At 44.3% G+C, this 19,900-nt stretch overlaps 2 protein-coding genes across 7 annotated transcripts in view; one reads left to right on the top strand and one right to left on the bottom strand.

Annotated features, from left to right (window-relative positions):
• The window catches only part of dennd6a (DENN/MADD domain containing 6A), a 14,379-nt gene extending 11,976 nt beyond the window's left edge, over positions 1–2,403 (bottom strand). The window contains exon 1 of the mRNA XM_019879326.1: positions 1,831–2,403. Within this exon, the coding sequence (XP_019734885.1) occupies positions 1,831–2,067 (237 nt within the window). The 5' untranslated portion in view covers positions 2,068–2,403. The remainder of the gene's footprint in view (positions 1–1,830) is intronic.
• A 938-nt stretch (positions 2,404–3,341) lies between these two features.
• slmapa (sarcolemma associated protein a) overlaps positions 3,342–19,900 on the top strand; it is a 30,788-nt gene continuing 14,229 nt past the window's right edge. For 3 of the 6 annotated variants that reach the window (XM_019879406.1, XM_019879409.1, XM_019879410.1), the window contains exons 1-6: positions 3,343–4,805; positions 15,812–15,959; positions 16,762–16,834; positions 18,641–18,677; positions 19,380–19,442; positions 19,747–19,842. In XM_019879406.1, the coding sequence (XP_019734965.1) occupies positions 4,608–4,805; positions 15,812–15,959; positions 16,762–16,834; positions 18,641–18,677; positions 19,380–19,442; positions 19,747–19,842 (615 nt within the window). In that variant the 5' untranslated portion in view covers positions 3,343–4,607. Of the gene's footprint in view, positions 4,806–10,111; positions 10,173–15,811; positions 15,960–16,761; positions 16,835–17,600; positions 17,798–18,640; positions 18,678–19,379; positions 19,443–19,746; positions 19,843–19,900 lie in introns of those variants that run through there. The other 3 variants (XM_019879407.1, XM_019879411.1, XM_019879412.1) reach the window with 3 other exon arrangements.

The raw sequence follows: 19,900 nt of genomic DNA on the forward strand, positions 1-19,900 counted from the left end.
AATTTAGAAACCAATGGGCCTCTAATAAACCAATAGGGGCGTGACTAACCATCCCCACCCAGTCCTCAAACAGGCCACGCTCAGCTTTTTAGCGCAGAGCAACTTCCCGGAGTCTTCACGGAGACTTCAGGGTTGTCTACCGCTGACGAAGCTTCTGTGAGAGAAGCGAAACGTCCTTTTTTGCTTTTTTTTGTTTTTTTGTTTTTTACCCACAGGTACAGATGACGACTGACAGAACCCTTTCTACGATGGAACTTTCCTGTACGACTGAGAGCCTCCACAAGCAACATTTCAAGTCATACATAACTTTCATCACAAAACGGAGCACAAGGTCCTTTTGGTGTTCTTGAGAAGCAGTCACAAATGGAAAAACTACCTGAACAACTAATTTGCCTTTCTTAAGTATCAGCTCACTGTTGGCTTTGGGTTCAGATTTAGAAGAAGCAGTCAAACAGCTGCCGCTGGAACTTCATGGCAATTTAACTACATTTGCGTGACAGAACTAATAACACATATCTATGTTTAATAAACAACAATAGGCCATGCATTTGAACATAAGAAGAGTGGAAAAATACATTGTAACTAATTTTCCACTGAATTAAATTGAGATGCACAAATGTTCCAGCAATTGAACACATACCAGTACTTAATATTGAACGGTTTCAATATTTTTCACTGACAAGAAAACAGAACAACAGATGTTTGGGACTGTTTTCTCTCTCACTCGCGCAGAGGCAGGCATACTTGCTTGCCCTTAAGTTGTGTATTTATCACATCCAGTCAGTTTATTGTAAAAGTGACACATAAAACAAATGTAAATTATCCCAATGTTTTTTAAACGACAAAATGTTCTCACTGTATAATGTCCATTTGATAGACGACCACCAGTCTGATAACACATAAAGTGAAACGCCATCAACAGGCAAATGGAATTTAGCGTGGCTGTTATGATCATTATAAATCTTTAAACTGCTACTTTAACACACCCGGAGCACCAACACCAACAAACTGAGCTTATGCTATTCACAGGTGGAAATGCTCTCTGTGACGACAATTAATGGAGCTTATTAAAGGACTGGCTCTGCCTCTTCTTCTAGTGCTTAAAGGTGCTGCAGCTCTTCCAGTAGTAGCTCAGTGCTGCCCGCCACGTTGTGGCACAACGTGGTATTACACTGAAGGCATGCAACTCTATTGTGTTTTGCCTGTACAGTGAAACCTTGCAGTTAACAAATTTGCTTACTTATTTTTTTTTGGGGGGGGGCGGGCTATTCTGTTATTTGCTGCAAAACTCACCTGTTAAACTGATCTTGAGACACCTTGGTGAGTTGCGGAGAGAGTCTAATTTCGACAAAAGTAGTGCTAGAACTGTGATATAGCATTGATGCACTGGAACCGAGTTTTAAGACCGTGTTGAGGGGTTTTGAGACTTGCTGTTTACGAGTTTAAAAGAAAGTCAAATTTTCATATTCTTGAGCAATACTGTATGTTCCTCATTTCAATAGTTTGTCTTGTTTTTCAGTGAAGCTATGTGTGCTTGTTTCAGGAAATCTTGCCCAGTGATTGATTTTTTTTCCTGATCAATAAGCAGTTGCTTGACATAAAAGTCCTCATTTCATTGTTTTAGTTTTCTTTGTTTTTAAGACCAACGTGTGTTTAACACGCTATCTGTCCGTCTGCCTCTTGCAGTGAGCAAACAGTTTAACGAAGTGGTTTGTGTTTTCTAGTCCAGGAATTAGTCAGAGCCCTGAATAAAAAGCTAACTTTTGGAACCCTTCCCAGCGGACCTCCTCCTTCCGATGAGCCAGCTGACCTCAGCGGGTCTTCCCTCACCTCCACCGCCTGTCCAAGCTCCAAGTCGAAGCCCACCACGCAGATACAGTGCAGCCAGGTCGAGAAGCGGTCCCAGGGCAGCAGAACGGTGTTCCCCACGGGATCCTCGTCGTCGCCCCCGGGCCCGACGGGCAGCGGTATCTCCTCGGCTGGCGAGATATTAGTAGCGTCATGGTCGTCCAAGTCCTCCGATTCCTCCACCGGCTCCCCCAGCTCCTCCGGGCCTTGCAAAGCCATAGCGACTGGCCCAACGCGGACACTCAGAAGAATTATTCGTGTTCCCTGCACTTGACAGTTGATATTTATGGTCGTTTCTCTAGTGAAAACCGCAGAACTAAAACAGCGGTGCAGTAAACCACTTAGCTTAGCCACCAGGGATGCTCCAGACGAGCCGGGAATGACGACCTGATTACGTCATCACGCAAGGACGTTCCGAGTTGTGTTCAAGCTTCAAGACGGCAGCTCGGAGAAGTGAGCAGTCAACGCTCAGCACTTGACACACATTGAACTCCTTAAAGTCTGTCATGTCATTATTAACATCAATATTCGTGTGTGTCGTCTAAATTGAGACTGCTTGAGGCAAGCTGTTGAGTTGATGTAATTTTCGTTGAATCGTTAGTTCCAGGGGGTGGGCAGATATTTTTCAGTCGAGCGGCCAGTTCACTAACATTACGGGGGAGGGTGTCCGTACGTGTGTACGTTTGTCTTATCATCCACAGTCAGGGTGTCATGAAAATAAAATTCACATACATCCAGAAAAATGCCTTTTTTGCATTGACTTAGAGGCAAAATTCAAGTTCTGTAATGTTCTGAATGTGATATTTGCCACCCATCACTCCTGCACCAACACATAATGAAACTGGAGTATTTTAACTTTCTGGCCTCGAAATAAAAAACGTTGTGTTTTCCTGCCACTTAAAAGGTTTGGTCAAGGGGACCTCCTGGGAAAATGATTGCGAGTGGGATTTCCAAACTAGTGGCTGAATTTTTCAGAGGTTGAATAACATACAGATTTCAGAAAATGGAAAATTTGCTAAAAATTAAACTATTTTGTCAAATTTATAATTGTAATTTTATGGTAGCTGAGAAGAATGTGTTTTTATTATATTCATGAATTTAAGATATTTTTGTGGTGGCCTCCAAAAATAATGATGGGATGTCCACCTGATGCAAGCAAAATGTAATATGAATCAGCAAGTATGAAGTCTTATTGCTTTGATCATAAAAACAATAAAACTAGCCTTAGCTCTACGGTGGCCGAGAATTGCTTTTGATAGTTTGTCATCCTACTCAGCCACCATGCATGGTGAAATAAAGTGTCAAATATAACAGTTAAGTGAAGGCTACTTTAGTTTCTGATCAAGTATGATTTCAAATATGGATGAAATACACATAAAAATACTGTCACACTTTGTTTTGCACAGATGTTTGGTTTTAAAACATATAGTACTTATTATGCAAATGTTTGGCGGGATTTGATGAGGTCAGCAGCCAGGGGAAGTTGATGTCTTGTGTCCATGAACGCAGCACCGACAGGAGTCGGCTCTCTGGTTACACGATGGCGGCCGCAACTCGCGGAGGAGGACAACTTGTACGTTCCGACCAGGAAACTGCATTGAGGCGACGGCAATAAGTTGGAGATTCGAGCCAGAGCGAGGGCAGCGCATGACAACGCGGGGCTGTGGGCCAGGGCCGGGGATTTTTCCGTGGATCCGAACAGGGGGCGCAGAAGAATAAAGTCCCCCTTGTTTTTTCTTTTTCCTCTGACTGTCACTTAGCCGGTTAGCTGGTGAAAGATAAGGCAGCTCACCGAGTCGCTAGTAGTGGAACGACGGGGATTAGCGCCTTGCGAGGGCGACTAAAATGGCATTTGGTTCCCACTTGGTAAGCGAGCTGGTCGAGAAGGGTGCGCGGAGAGCCTTCCGGGGCCCGGTTGATAAGTTTGCGAGCACTCATTAGCTTAGCTGCCGAGCCTAGCCTCCTAGCCGCGTTAGCGCTTGTCTTGTCCACTTTACTACTGGCGATCTTGCCAATTAGCAACCCCCTCCCCGTGGTTTGCACTGCTAACCCCGACCAGTGAGTGTCTTTTTTTTTTCCAAACATAAATTCAAGGGAATTACTTAATGGGAGGACGGAAGGGATTTAACTCATCTACCTGGCAAACATCTTAATTCTCTAACTGCGTTCCGTGGCTGCCTTTTGCTTGGTGACTTGTTTTTTCGAAAGAGTTCTAATTGCAAATCTTAACCCCCCTACTTACATAAAAAATATATAAAACAAAAAACAAGTGAATCTGTGCAGTTGCATTGCAAAAACAGGCGCCAAGACGTTGCGTTGACTACCCCCCACCCTCCCATAGATTTATCTTCGCCACACGAAAGTAATCAAGATTGTATTTGTAGCACAGCAGCAACCTTCCCTCTCTCCTTGCTTCAGCACTGGAATAGTTTGATGGACGTGGGGGGCTGTTTGCCAGACTGTCCCTTCTATACTCAGTCATGCATGTCCTGACACATGGCACTCCTCACCCGACTGTCGTTATGCACATGGACTGGCATTGTTTTTCTACCTGAGCTGCGCGCAACGGACGATGTTTGTTAGCTAGTGCCTCACCCTCCCTCACAAAATAAAGCAGGAGACTAACCACAGCGCCTGAACGCAAGCCCCAGATACAGTTGATTATTCATTCGGGGGATCGGAACACGACGCCTGCCACTCTGGATCAAGAAAACCTGTCCCTCGTGTCCGGTTGGAGTAACACTCTCAAGCCAAAATCAATGCCTTCAGCGCTTGCCGTATTCGCCTGCCGACCCAACTCGCACCCATTCCAGGAGAGGCATGTGTACCTGGACGAGCCCGTCAAAATCGGTCGGTCGGTGGCTCGCTGCCGACCGGCGCAGAATAACGCCACCTTTGACTGCAAAGTGCTGTCAAGGAACCACGCTCTGGTCTGGTTTGACCACAAGACTGGCAAGGTAAGATGAGCGACGGCCAAAAAGTCATGGTTCGGTACTATAGTCATGGTTCACTTTGTTGTGTACAGGAACAGATTCATGACAGTTTAAACAAACCAAAATGCTTCTCAGCTCAGAAGCGAACAACCTTGAGTCATTGATGCTCCCGTTAATAAATATTTAGAATGCGCCATTTCGCAGTTTACTTATTGCAGTTTCAGTGCATCATCTATATATTTATTTTTAATGGTACAGCACAATTCATTTACTCAACTACACACTTCTGGTCAAATGAAAACGTTAACTCATTGAATATACCTTCAATTAGAATGAAGTGAAATCCATAATAGTCGGCATATAAATAGAAGGAAGATGGAATTAGTTGCTCATTCAGTCACCTGATCAATTTTTCATTTCAAACTCATCTTATTTAATAATCACAGTACACGATTTAGAGCAAATTTGATTTCAAAGGAAAAACTTCATTAGAATTTTGCATGTACAGGACTGTAACTTCCACTAACTACCCAGGCTATACTTAGCTCCTCCTCCCGACACACAAAGCTTCTTTCAGTGGAGCTGTATCACTCAAACATACACATGGGAGCAATTACTCTACTACTTTACTATTTGAGAGGGCTTTGGTGCCATCTTGAGGTAGCTTAGAGCAGGGGCCCCCAACCTTTTTTGCCCCACGGACCGGTTTATGTCAGACAATATTTTCACGGACCGGCATTTAAGGTGTGACGGAAATAATACAACAAAACTATATGGTATAAGCTGCATGAAAACTGTGGCGTTTACGAAATATAATAATAAACACAAGGAACGTCTAATCTGGCCGCAACACTCCGATCGCTATGGCAATGTTTAATGCCTTCAAAATACGATACAACGCAAATTCAAAGTGCATGAAAATGACGACTCACCACAGCACCGAGCTTGATTTTCTGCAACCAGACGGCCCATCTCGGGGTAATAGGAAACAATGACACCTCAAGTGTGTGGTTTATGTCCAGTCTACTTCGTAATTTTGTTTTCGTCGCCGTTGCTGCAGAAAACCCCCTCCTCACACAGGTAGCATGTCGGATATAGCAACAGTGCTATTGTGGCCATCTCAGAGTATTCAGCCATAATTTTAATCCAGTTGTCTTGAACGTACTTTTAAGGCCGCCGTCATTTGCGATCTCCAGCAGTTTTTTTTACTCATTTTGCTCTGGCGTTTTGTTTTGAAGTAATCGGTCACGTGAAGGAGAAGCGGGGCTTGACGTGTGTCACGCGTAAACACAGACGGATGTAACGGAGAATCCGGTAGTTTTTCAAAATAAAACATCTTTCGTCTTCCGAAATAAATAAAACGGAATTAAGGCAAGTTCTTTCGGTGCGGCCCGGTACCAAATACCCGGCGGACCGGTACCGGTCCGCGGACCGGCGGATGGGGACCCCTGGCTTAGAGCATTTCTGGGGGAAAAAGCCAAATAGGTCAATTTTTTTGTGAAAAGAGAACTGTGATAAAGCGGTGGACCACGGTGAACAAAATAATGCATCCAAATCGTAAAAGGACAGTAGTTGATTGATCAAGCTGAAATCTTTTCTTTTTATGAAAAGGTGACACAAATAGTTGTTGCGTACTTGAAGGACACCCTCTATAACAACATGCTGGTCTTGTGGTGACTTTGAGAGCTGATAGAAAGTCAGCAGGTTTGAGTGCATTCTCGATTCAAGTGCCACTTAGAGCGAATGTTTCAATTTAACACTCATTTCTACACACGCAGGATGGAACTATTACCCTGCCTTACTCTCTGGATTTTGGCCTGTTATACTGCCATTTCACTCGACCCGTTTCACTCAACCCGTTCCCATCGAATCCATATGATATCTGAACTTAGTGTGCATAGGATTGTGTGTCCTAAATCGTTTGCAATCGAGTTTGGGCAGTTGATATGATCCGTGCCAGATGACCATGTTCACAACTGCCCAGAGGAGCTGCATCAATCCAGAAAAGGCTATTAACATGCTGCATAAATAGGGGCCGAGGAGTGCCTTCATGAAAGAACCCTTAGATGCAGGACATCCAAATACCGTCGTCGGCAAGCCTGTCTGATCGCCTCGTTGTCGGGCTCCAACTCCACAAATGGCCAGCTCAGGGTCTTGAGTCATGTTTAAATTACCAGCAGGCCTTTCACTAGCACACGCAGCACAAACAGAACCACCCCCCACCCCCTCCGCCCACACACACACACACACACACACACACACACACACACACACACACACACAAACACACACACACCACAGCGCTCTCTCTTTTTTTTTTTTTTTTTTTTGGTAAGCCAGCCTCTTGCCCCCCTTGGGCAGACTGCCCCCTGAGTGTGAACTTTTGATTAAAACCGAACAAATTAGGTTATTTTAAGGGTCCATGTCCGTCCTGCGGCAGAGACAAATCCAACGTTGTGTTCTGGAAGGTGATAAATAATCTCAAACCAGCACAGGAAATGTCCCTCACACCCAAGGGATGGCTGTGTTTCAATAAAGACACACATGCTGTTTTCCTCTTTATTACACAGCTGAAGGAAAGAAGGCCTGGAATGGCTTGGTATTTATGTAGTGGTGTGCCAAATTATTTGCTACTCAAGTCATGCCCGCTTGACAAAGTACCTGCGAGCCAATAATCCTGTGGCCAAACTGGGCTGCGCCGACCCATTTTTAACAAAGTGCATTTCAAACTGGCGACATACATGTCATTCCTGTCGCCGTTTTTACATCCTTTCCAGCAGCACCTGGAATTGTTCTACCTGTTTCGTTCCCGCTGTTCTTTACCGCTGCTGTAACAGAGGTGAGACGTTGCCTGTGTGTTAGGGAATCCTGTAACGGCCTGAGAGGATCGTGAAGTTTAATACCTGACATTCACGTATCCCGCCTCTACAGGCCTGCCGCACAGCAAGCGATGGCGCCCAACGCAACTAAACTGAACTGAACTGAATCTGAAGCAGAATCTGCGACTGTTTTTCGTGAGCAGCCACAATCCTCCCGCGATTCCAAATTTGATTCGCAGGTGAACGGTGTCGCATATGTTGAATGACATGACTTTTTCCATCAAATATTACAATATACATTATATACAGCGTGTTGTATTTTACAGGGATACTTGACTACAGTATCTTTCATTAGTTCAGATTTATGTGTGGCTAAAAAGTAACACATTTGTTTTTCATTTCCAGTGAGTTGCATGTGTTGCTTTTTCGGAAATGATGATGGATGTGCTAAACTTAGAACAATATTTTACAATACAATACGATACATCCTGATTTATATAGCGCTTTCACAACAGGTAAAAAGTACACGATTAGGATTTTGGAGCCCATCACCGAGTTTAGGTGAAAAAAAAAATGGTCTAATCTGTCCATTCTATTTGAAAAACTTGCTTATTAACAGTACAGTCGACGCCTCGCTATTTGTGGGGGATTTGGGACCGGCCCCGCCCACAAATCGCCAAAGTTTGTGTCTAATTGTCAGCCATAGAAATGTTTTGAAATTATAACAAAACAATGAAACTCTAAAAATTCTATACAAATAATAAACATACAATGCACAAAAAAGTGGGGGGGGGGGTAATCCCGCCTCCACCAAAAATATTGGATTAAAAAAAATATACTGTATATGCTGAGAAACCTTGGATTGTTAACCATGGCATTGAACGAACAGAACCTCCCTGGAATGAATGAGATTGTGATTGTTGTAATCTCTTATTTTGCGCATCAAGTCAATGACGTCTTGGATCGTTCAGCAAATTACGACATTACACCTGTTTTCCATCGAAATGCAAACTATCTGCCGATCCAGCCGATCGGATCTGTGTAACGGCTCGTAAAAACGGCAAATCTCACCATTATAGCGAGGCTTAATCGTCATTAGCGAATTAAAGTGTGTGTGGGTTTTTTTTTCTTCTTTTCTTTTCTTAAAATCCCCACATGGGAGGTCTAAAGCAGACGTGTTTAATCTGTGCGGGCCGTCGTGGAGCATCTGTCGTCACTCCGCCACAGAACAGGTCCAGCAGGCCCAGGGATTCACAGGCTTAGATCAACTCGAAGGCATGCGGACACTTGGAAATGGCCGTTTTCCACATCCACATTCCATAATAGCGCATTTAGGATAATATTGTCACTCTCTGGCTCTCTCTTGACTGATTTGATTGAATTTTTGGGGGGCTCCCCGAGTGATGCAAGAGAACAAACACAAAATGGTTTTCCAACTCGAGCAAAAATCTCGACACCTTAGCTGAGAGAAGCGACTCGACTGGTGATATGTGCCACAAAAGCCACCAAATAATACAACAAAGCCTCGCTCCTCCGACACTTGCCTTTCAGTTGTAATGGGTCACACTGGATGCGGATTGATTATTGGTTCATGTTCTTTAGGTTCATTTGTAGACAGTGGTATCTTGATATCTGATTCATTCCCTCAGCGGACTTATAAACCAATTCACCCATAATACAGCAAATCAATTTTCACCATTTAAAAATATATATTGAAATGCCGTTAATCCATTTTAGCCCTCCCAAAATGCCACCATAAAAAATCTATTCAAGAAACATAGCACTGTATTTTATAAAAACATAATGGTTTCATGAAGTGTAATTACTGGAGTATTTGTGTTGGTATTGTGCCTTTAAGGGGTGTGACTTAGTGAGGCGTTCGAGTCAAGAGTGGCTCCTTGTGGGTGTTCTCACTTTCTGCACGTGTGTTTGAGTGTTTGTCCCGTTCAATACACGGTCCAAAAATGCAAAGGCATTAAAGTACATGAATTACTTGATTTGTAAAATGTATTTATTTTTCATGTCGGTGGCAGCCTCTCTGATGCCTAGTAGGAATTAAAATTTTAGTTCATGACAAAAATAATCGACCAACCTACGGGTTGTAACTCTCTTTTTTTTTTTTTTCCTCAATTTTTTTGTTTGTATTTTGAATCAGGATTACGCTGAAATACAATCTATGAAGTTCCAAATTAAGGGCCACCCTTCAATTTTGTTCATTCCTGATTTATTATCATTACCATAAATGACCATTCATTTTCATGGAAAGTTTCCAACAATGTTAGACAACAATACAAAACAATACACACACACAAAAAGTAGATTTTTTTTTACGTTGTCTTTGTCGCAACAATTTCATCTGTCGTGGGTGTCTGTGGAATGAAAGACGATGAACCGGGGTTGACCACACAGAAATAAGGTCGCGGTGTGTTTGCTCAATAACAGTAGCTTCCTCTTGCAGTAAGAAACCTGTTTCTTTTTTGGTTTCATCACATGACTGCGCACTTCATGTGAGTTTGATATCGTGAACCACAATTTCACTCAGTGTTCCTCGGACGGCGACAGATATTCAAAGGTAGGAGTGTTTGACGGCCAAACCTGACTTGCTAGTATGCGCCGCTTGAACCATGTCATGAAAATCACGTCACGCTTCAGGCGTTCCTCAAGCGTTTGCGGTGAACAGTTGCTTCTCAAATCATCAATATTTTTAATGAAGTGTTGCCCTTTAGGAGGGATTTTAACATGCGCTTGTGCGGTTAACAAACTGAGGGCAACAGAGTGTTTTTTTGGGGGGGGGGGGGTCTCGATCTGAAGCAAACCAGTCAACAAAAGCCAATGAGTCGCAGTGTTGCTTGTTTAATTGATTTTGTCGGTTTCATTTATATGGCAGGACATTTTTTTTCAATGGATCATGAAAATGAATCCCAGAAGGGGAAAACAACAAGTCAAACTTGTTTTGAATGATGTCATTGCCATTTGCAGTTTCTGTAAGCACAAGAGGCAGAAATATTTGGATTTAAAGTGGGATGTTTGTGAGGGTGGGGAAATGGCTGCCGTATTATAAGGTCTTATTGCCGAACACGAATGAGCAGGATGGGTAACTTTTCCGATGCTAGTCACAACTCATGTTGGACTCTTTTACTCAGAGATCCAGCAAAACAGTCACCTCACAAGCATCTACTGTTTTTTTTGTTTATGGAGGAACCGTTTTGCAGTTAGAGCGGCCTGGTGATCGGGTGGTTAGCGCGTCGACCTCACAGTGCAGAGGTTGTGGGTTCGATCCCGGCTCCGGCCTTCCTGTGTGGAGTTTGCATGTTCTCCCCGTGCCTGCGTGGGTTTTCTCCGGGTAGTTCGGTTTCCTCCCACATTCCAAAAACATGCATGGCAGGCTGTTTGAACAGTCTAAATTGTCCCGAGGCGTGAGTGTGAGCGCGGATGATTGGAAAATGGATAGATGGGTGGGTGTTTTGCACAGTTACACTTTTTACACTTTGGCTTAACATACTATTTTCCATGTGGGGGACTCGGTACAGGGATTAATGTTCAGTCCTGAATGAATGTTTTTTATTTTTGTTTGTGTTTGTTTTGTTTTAGCTCTAGCAAATAAATTGCACCGCTGGTTGGTTACGGCGATGTTGTGAAATGCATTATCTGTTGGGAAACTATAGTATACAATTCAACAATACCTCATTCATCTGATTCCAAACAGGATGAAAAATCGCAACAAGCGTATGTTTTATGTATTATGACAGACTCTACAACTTTCCGACTCCTGTGACGGAAGCTCCACATGAGCGAGTGGAGCACAGCTGGTGGCACGCATGTCTGAGGGGACTCTTTTAGATAAGCGGCATCTTCTACAAACTGCATCCAGTTGCCTCTTGCATTTTGGACTGCACGTTGTAGTTATGTTCAAGTTTCCTTCTAATGAGGGAACCAAGTCCTTGCAAGTCACTTCCTTGACCACCAATAATTAAGAAGACCTAATCTAAAGGATGCTTTCAAGAAGATGAAGCCTGCTTAAGCCACTCAGTGGTCCACTCAGGCAGATCTGTATCAGATTAAAGCAGATTGAGGACCACCAGCGTCACTCGCTTGTCCATGTGCCAGATGACTGGATCACACCAGCTTTATCCTCCGAGAGGACGTCGTCATAACCGTTGGGTCGTGCACATCTTCATTATTTATCCAAAAGGACATAATCCCCTGGCCTTTTCTTTGTTCCTTGTCAATGTAAACTGTTCCATTGGTCCCGTCCGCGGAGCATTGATCCTTTGCACCACATGAACTTTTCCATGCGCTTGTACTTTGGACAGGTACGTCCACTTTGCACTGGTTCAGACACATACGTGCCTCACTCAGGGCTGGAAATGATCAACATGGTATTTCACCTTATTGCCATTAAAGGGCCCCCCCCCCCCACCAACTCCACCGTACATTACTGTACGAGCGTAGTGCATTTACAATTCAGTTGATCATTTGGCTTACTTCTTGTTAAGTGCTTTTCCGTTAATCCCGAGTCCTGTCGTGAAAAGTCGAGCCGTTCTCTCCTCTCGCTTAAACACGATGGGCGTCTCCACTGAATTCACTGAAACCACGCCCCGCCCACTCAGCTATCGGGTCGAGTGAATGCTACTTCATCTAGCATTTTTTATGTAATTTTTTTGACCCCTGCGTAACGCTACATGTTTGAGCCACTGAAATGTATCCACTTAAAGCCGGGGTCATTGGGTGGCTTTTGTACACCACGACACGACGAGGTGCTGTAAAGCGGGCCACTAACCTGAGGCCCCAATCCATTTTTTTTCCCCCTTCCTCGCTCTTTCATCTTTTCTCTGTGTGACATGCGCACCCTCACATACAACATCAAGGCCCTCTAAAATGGCCACCTCGGACATTGGACGATCACAGTGTCGGCATAGCTAGCTGACGGAACATCGCAATTGCGCGCAATAAACGCTAACGTGAACGAGGGTGCTCAAGTTGTTATGTAGTGGTGGAGGGGGACCCGCGCCGGACTTCAAAGTGCATCACTTGCCAGTGTTTTAGGCACAGTGCTTGAAGTCAGTCCAGCACATAGAAACTGCCATTTGCCCAGTTTCCTTGGCCCCATACGGCAGTTTAGAGTTAAGTCCTGCATGTTTTTTGTCATGTGAGAGAGGAATGTTGGGAAAACAGAGAAGATAAGCACCATGTGAATGAATGAAACCAACGCTGAGCGTTATCGTCTTGGCGGTTTGTTGGCACGTAAATACCAGGCCAACATGTACTTACTTGTACTGAGAACATGGACTATTTTACTATTTTTGCTCAAGTTTGTCATTCTGTTTGTACTTTATTAATCTTGATCATCGACGAGGCTGCATAAGCTGCCAAACTGTCGGTTTACAATTTGTCATGGGTTCGAGGTGTGGTGCCATGCTTTTTTCTTTTTGTTCCAGGATATTTTCAGCACACATAAGATGTTTTCGCTGTGTATTTAAATCACCAACACACCCTCCAGTTGATGAGTCACAAGATTGCTTCAGGCTTCAGGTGCGGCCACACATACGGCAGGCTGGAGATTTTCCACTTGTTTTTGTTCTGCTGGTGAAAAGTGGACGACACGCAGCCGTGATCTGATCGGATGCGGAAGAAGTCTCAGGGGTCGATTTGCCCAAGAGGAGTCTCCAGACCAGGGGTGTCCAAACTCGATGTCCTGCTTGTTTTCCATCTCTCCCTGCTGCCAACACACCTGAGTTCAAACGACCACGATCGTTTACTTGCTTCTTCAGATATTACTGATAAACTGATCCTTTGAATCGTGTTTTTCAGCAGGAAAAGATGGGAAAACAAGCAAGACATGGGCCCTTGAGGACCGAGTTTGGACACCCCTGCTCTAGACCTTGGCTGTCAGGAAACTTGATTTGTAGAACTTGGTCCTTATATCCATAAATGGTGGAGGAAGGAAAATAGGATATCTGTAGTATCCCAGAGAAATGTCCCGAGAGTGGGTGTAGAAATCTGGCAGCTGTGGGGATGAAATATGCCAGTCGGGGTTGACAAGTGATGCATTCATGGCAGCAGAAATAATAAGCTGTGCACTTCATTTTCACATTGACATTCCATGCAGTACTACAATGTTGCCGAAAATTATCTTCAATGTTACCAAAACAAGTTAGGTTCATTGAAGTTGCTGAAATAAAGTCTCGGATGTGCAAGGATTCTTCAAATAACTTAAACCAGTCGATTAGCAAAATAAACGAGCGCTGAGCAAGGAGGATGGAGTACGTGAAAGACGGAGAATTTCCAATTTTGAGAGTCACTCTTAAAAAAAGGCAAAGTGCCAAAGTGGTTCACACAACCGCACGTCAATAGTTGCCCACACAAGTTCACGTAAACATGTTAGCTAATTTATTATTGCATACCACCGCTAGTTAGAAGGGATTGCAGTGCCTCACAGGGGTTCAAGGATAGAGTCAGCCACTCGCCACGAACTTTCAATTGCTTTATTGAATAACTGGAAACAAAAACATAAGCACATTCGTACATGAGCTGCATGGCCACAGGCACTCAGGTCGGCGTGCAGACTACGATTAGCCAGTTAACAGCCAGCCGCTGACCTCGGCTCACAACAGCCAAGCCGCCAAACTCATTGACTGACTCCTACACGTCACCTACCAGGCCAGGCCCCGCCTTTTAAAGCCACACCCATTCAGAGTCACAGATAGGAACGTGAACCCCCCGCAGCCAAGTTGAGCTAACGCTAGCGTTGCGTGCGTTTGAACTGCTTCTCCATCCACAGTATGGACGGGATGCGATGAATAGAAAATGGCCGATATGTTTACAAGATGAGCATTTACGAACGGATGACCGGCCGTCTGTGTGCGCGTGTGCGTGCTCGGTACACCTCATGAAGCTATAAGAATTTTTCTGATGCATGGTGTGTGTGGGGTTGAGGCTTTGCTGTTTGGAAAGCTCTGAAGTTAGGTCCCTCCTTCCTTGTCTCCAGGTTACCATGGGGACAAGAGGTGTGCATGCGTGTGTGTGTGTGTGTGTGTGTGTGCGTGTGTGTGTGTGCGTGTGTGTGTGTGCGTGTGTGTGTGTGCGTGTGTGTGTGTGCGTGTGTGTGTGTGCGTGTGTGTGTGTGTGTGTGTGTGTGTTCGTGTGTGTGTGTGCTGCGGGTGGGCATACTGCGGTCTGATGAATGGTGAGATCAGTGAAACTCTCTGTGACGCGTCTCCGGTAGATCAACGCGGTCTTGTTTTCAGTCACAATGACGAGATGACGGATGAAGCACCCCCACCCTCCCGGGACCAATACCACCACTATCAGGCGCTTACATCACATCGTGTACTGTATGGGTTTGTGTCTGTGCGTGTGTGTCCAGTAGCCTGTGCGCATGATCTTGTGTGTTTACTTGCCTCTGTAAGTATGTGCTCAACATTCACGCTCTGTCGGTGTGACTGGCATGTGGATGAAGGACGGAATTAATGAGTTGTTGATGTTGTTGTCGTCGTCGTCGGTGTTCTCACCGTTAATGTTCACGTGGTGCCGTTGTTCCTGTTTGAGGAGAGCCGCGGCTGTGTGGTTTCCATCCTTCTGTAAACCTGCTTCATGTTTACAATAGTGCTGATTGATGGGGAGAAATGATCACCATGCCGAAAACCCGGAGGATTCCCACTTGATTGATATACCCGTTGATTCATCGGTTCAAACCCGAATTTGCATCTCTCCTCCTCATTCACATGTATAGTTTGTTGTCTCAAGAAGAAAACATGTCTCCTGTGTGAACTTGAGCGACATCGGCGCTGTGTGCAAAAACAGGCAAGGAAACGGGTTTTCAGAACATTTACAGAGACTCCATCCATCCATTTTCTTAAAGTGCTTGTCCTCAATAAGGTTGTGGGTGATTTTGGGTGAGACGCAGAGCACACCCTGGACTGGTCGGCAGCCAATTACAATCATATATTCTTTATCCTCAGCATTGAACGACCAATATTAGCGCTGTTCTGGTGCGCGACGAGAGGAGTTGAACAAAATAGCCAACGGTCTTAGACTGCCCGCATGTGGCCAAGCAGCAACGCAATGGCCACTCAATTAATGCAGGAGGACAAAACCTATTCAATTCTTTTTACTTCTATTTATCTCATTGCTTATTTCCACACATTATTGTCATCACAATTTTGTAATTGGGTGCCTGTCTAATTTTATCCTTTTTTTTTTTCCTGTCAGTTCTACCTGCAGGACACAAAAAGCAGCAATGGCACCTTTATTAACAGCCAGCGATTGAGTCGGGGCTCTGAGGAGAGTCCGCCCTGCGAGGTCCTCTCGGGCGACATCATCCAGTTTGGCGTGGACGTCACAGAGAACACGCGCAAAGGTACGCGCATGTTGTTGGACCGCTGAGAAATGCGACGCTCAGGTTTGACTGACAGTGAGAGCCAACGTTTGCTCTATTGAGGTGGAGCTAATAGCCTGACCTCGCTCGCCTTTACGTGCTGATACAAACGGGCAGCATTTGAATCATCGGACTTGGGATTTCCCTTAAGGACACCTTGCGGCTCACCTCAAAGCTCTCACACACACACACACACACACACACACACACACACACACACACACACACGCACACAATATGGACATTTGGGTCAGAGTTTCAGCTTCACTGCCAAACCTTTCAAATTAAAGCTGCAATGAAAATTAATCAGGCATTATTTTGACCCCATTCTCCACGGCTGCTAAAATCATTACAATATGGAGTCGGCTGTGCTCACAAATGCAAAGAAAGGTATATTAAAGCCGACATAGAAAATTGAATTGAAATGGATGCATGTTTTGAGGTTGTGTTATGAACATGCAGACACACAGGAAGGCAGAACCTCAGAGCTGTCTGGCAGCAGTGCGAACAAAAATCCAAACTCAACGCACCTCTCACTAGCCCTCATTGGCAGATAGTGAACAATGTAGACCAAATTTATAACAATACTCACAGGCATACAGTATATGTACAGGTATGCTATCTAAATGAAGCTAAAAACTGTCAGGTTAGCTGCTCCAGACAGCTTTAGTACTGCCGCGATAACTGGTTGTGTTTTTAGTGCTATGTTTTAAAAATGGTGTTGCAAATTTTCCCAGTGTGGGACAAATAAAGGATATCTTATCTTGCTGTTGTGTGTCTCCAGTCACACATGGCTGCATTGTGTCAACAATCAAACTCTTCCTGCCCGATGGGATGGAGGCACGCCGACGAAGCGAGTGAGTACCAACACGGATCCATGAAGCTTTGACATGTCTTTTCCTCACATCTGAAAAGAACTCTATCCTCTTGGGATTTTTTTTTCCATTTTTCAAAACGTCGATCTCAACCCACTTCTTAATAAATTATGAACATTTTAGTTGTTCACCCATTTAACATAAAATGAGCCATCAGATCACTCTGACCGGCTCCTTTCTTGTCATGCAATAAGGGGAAAATGATTCTACATATACTGTCTATTCATTTTGTGAAAAACAGTCCCAAGTGGAGTTGCAAAGTTGCCGAGTCGGCAACATTGACTGTCTGTTTGCAAGCCAGCTCCTCTCTGTGTTAGTGAAAGCAGGGCACGTCAGCAGCGACGTGCTTTGAACTCTGAAGGTGCTGCAAAAAAATTATGAAAAAAATAGCTCATCCTGAGAAATAAACTATTATCGGGTAAAATTGATTAATCACCCATCCCTATCAAACACCAATTGATGTAAAAAGTCGCTAAACATCAGTCAAACAGTAAAAGCGATTAGTTTTTCTGATCAGCTGCCGTGATTCTTGTTGTTTTGAGTTGTGCGTCCCCCACCACACCAGCGCTGACTCCTAAGTGTGTGTAGAGTCCACTGGAGGCACTCTTTTACACCTGATGAGTTATTCGGCCTCCTTTCAGCCCCACCGCCCCCAAGTGAGCTTTAGTCATGAGGTGCGCTTGTTTCCTCGCACTGCTCATCTAGAGGGGTGGAGCTAGCACAAGTTCACGGAAGACCATCAGTTTATTTTGCAGCTGGTGAATGAGCTTCGGGGGGTGTATCGAGAGAAAGTTTGTTGCGTGGGGAATTGGCTTCTCGGAAAATCAAGGAAGGGACCTCATCGAGTCGGTCAGGCGTAGATAGATAGAGAGCGTGAAGTTTGAACCCTGCACTGCGTCGGTTCACGATCCGCCATCCGCCGAACGCAGCAAGAAGACAAGACAGGTAACCAGCACGTCACGGACTTTTATTTGACTTTGACTTTGCGTTGTCAAGGTTCAAGTGCTGTATCCGTTCCCCAATACAGCAAACGTGACAGCGTGTAACGCTGCACTGATTTTGGTATTCAGTCTTTAACAGCTGACATAATTCCGTCGCCTTATCCAACCGCTACTGGCATTAAAACGGAAATCCAATTTAACATAGGTGAGCCAGAGAACAGATTGTTGTATTTCCTCATAGTTGTTTCTGGTGTTGTTAGCTGCGGGTTACACATTAACAGACGCCTCTTGTGTTGCGCAGAGTCACCTTTTTCTCTCCGACTTAACTCTACCTCATCATCACCTTCACCCGCTTTTCGGCCACCTTCACAGCACTGCAAGATTATTTATGATGATGATTATTAATCACAGTGATTCATCATATGAGGGAAAACCTCTGTATTTTTACTGCACTATTTTTCAACAAGCAATGCAGGGAGTGTAGATGGAAAGTAGCCATTGGCTAATTTTGGCATATTTATATGTACATGTTCATTAATATGCACTGCCCTATTTTTAAATAAATAATGAACAAAATATGTAGACAGTTTTCAATCCAAGAATTAAACTTGAATATGAATGGATTATCATTTTAGAATATATGATGAAAAAAACCTTATCTTTTCCTGAACCTCTTGACCTTTGAGGTTCCGCTGTCCACATACAGTACATGCTGCACATGCCCTTTTCTTAGCACTCAAGAAAACCAAAGATGTTTTTGCCAAGAATAATAAGACTGGCAAAATTATTATTTCCGTGTGTTCTCCTCCATTCTGTTTCCACCAAGTGTGCTCCTTTGTCTTTGCAGTGTCATCCAGGCTCCGCTGCCGCTGCCTGTAGACAAGGTAAAGGACGCAATGTGCTTGATGTGTCCTGTTGTGCTGCCCACACACTTGACCGCGATTTCTCTCACTCACTCTTGTGTATGTGTGTGCATCTCACTGATGCAAACACACACACACACACACACACACACACACACACACACACACAAAGTGTGTGGAGTGGTCAGCTGATGTGAGGAATGTGTGGATTGCTGCAAATCTCTCCCGCCACATATTTCCATGAGTGGGTTGAGTGAGCGTGTCCATGTCCTCTCAGCAGTGGTGTAAAAGTTACCATGAAGTGTTGAGCTCGTCTGCTCTGTGTCTTCCAACCATCGGAGCAACACCCCCCCCCCCCCACCCTCCCTCAGTCTGAGGAATGAATGTAGCATGTGTAACTACAGTTGAACCACTTCTCCAATATAATTAAGCGACATTAGGCTCTCTCAGCGAGACCCAATCTCTAAGTAGACTGTTTCACTTTTGTTACTGGATCCAAGTACTCACACTATTGAGGGCCATAATTTAATGAAGTTAGCAAAATCGTGAGGATGGAATTTTTTTTTTCTTCTTCAAATTTTCCACATTGAGTTTAAATAGGACCTGAGTATAAAGTGGTGCAAAGGCCCCATGACGAATGATTGGATCTCCAATTTGGGAATGCATGTATCCTAGTGAAAATGTATTTCATTGTTAAAGTATCTGTGTGTGTGTGTTTTCTAGGTTGCAGCCAACACTCCCAGCATGTATTCTCAGGAACTGTTCCAGCTCTCCCAGTATTTACAGGTAACACAGCGACACCTACCGGTCACGGCTTGATCTTACACCTCAAAGCCGATGAGCTGCTTCATTCATCTCTTCCAACTTGAAAGAAAAACAAAGAAGAAATGTAATATTCACGAATATTCTACTCAAGTCAACATTGCATTTTTTTCAGTTTGATCGTTTGAAGTGGCAATGTTGTTGTCGTGAATAATAACAATAGTTATAAACCAGATTTAGTGAATGCAGAAGATACGCAAATCGCTTAGAATTTAACGTGATTTTTGTGAACTGAGAGGGTGGTATTCTGGTTGTGTCTCTGCTACAGGAGGCCTTACACCGAGAGCAGATGCTGGAGCAGAAGCTTGCCACACTGCAGCGTCTGCTCTCCACAACTCAGGAGGCCTCAGAGAGCAGCTGGCAGGTAGGAAACACCTCTTCAGGTGGATGGATGGATGGATGGAAGCATAGATGGATGGACC

The sequence above is a fragment of the Hippocampus comes genome, unplaced genomic scaffold, assembly GCF_001891065.2.
Source record: "Hippocampus comes isolate QL1 unplaced genomic scaffold, H_comes_QL1_v1.1 scaffold44, whole genome shotgun sequence".
In the NCBI taxonomy this organism is placed as follows: domain Eukaryota; kingdom Metazoa; phylum Chordata; class Actinopteri; order Syngnathiformes; family Syngnathidae; genus Hippocampus; species Hippocampus comes.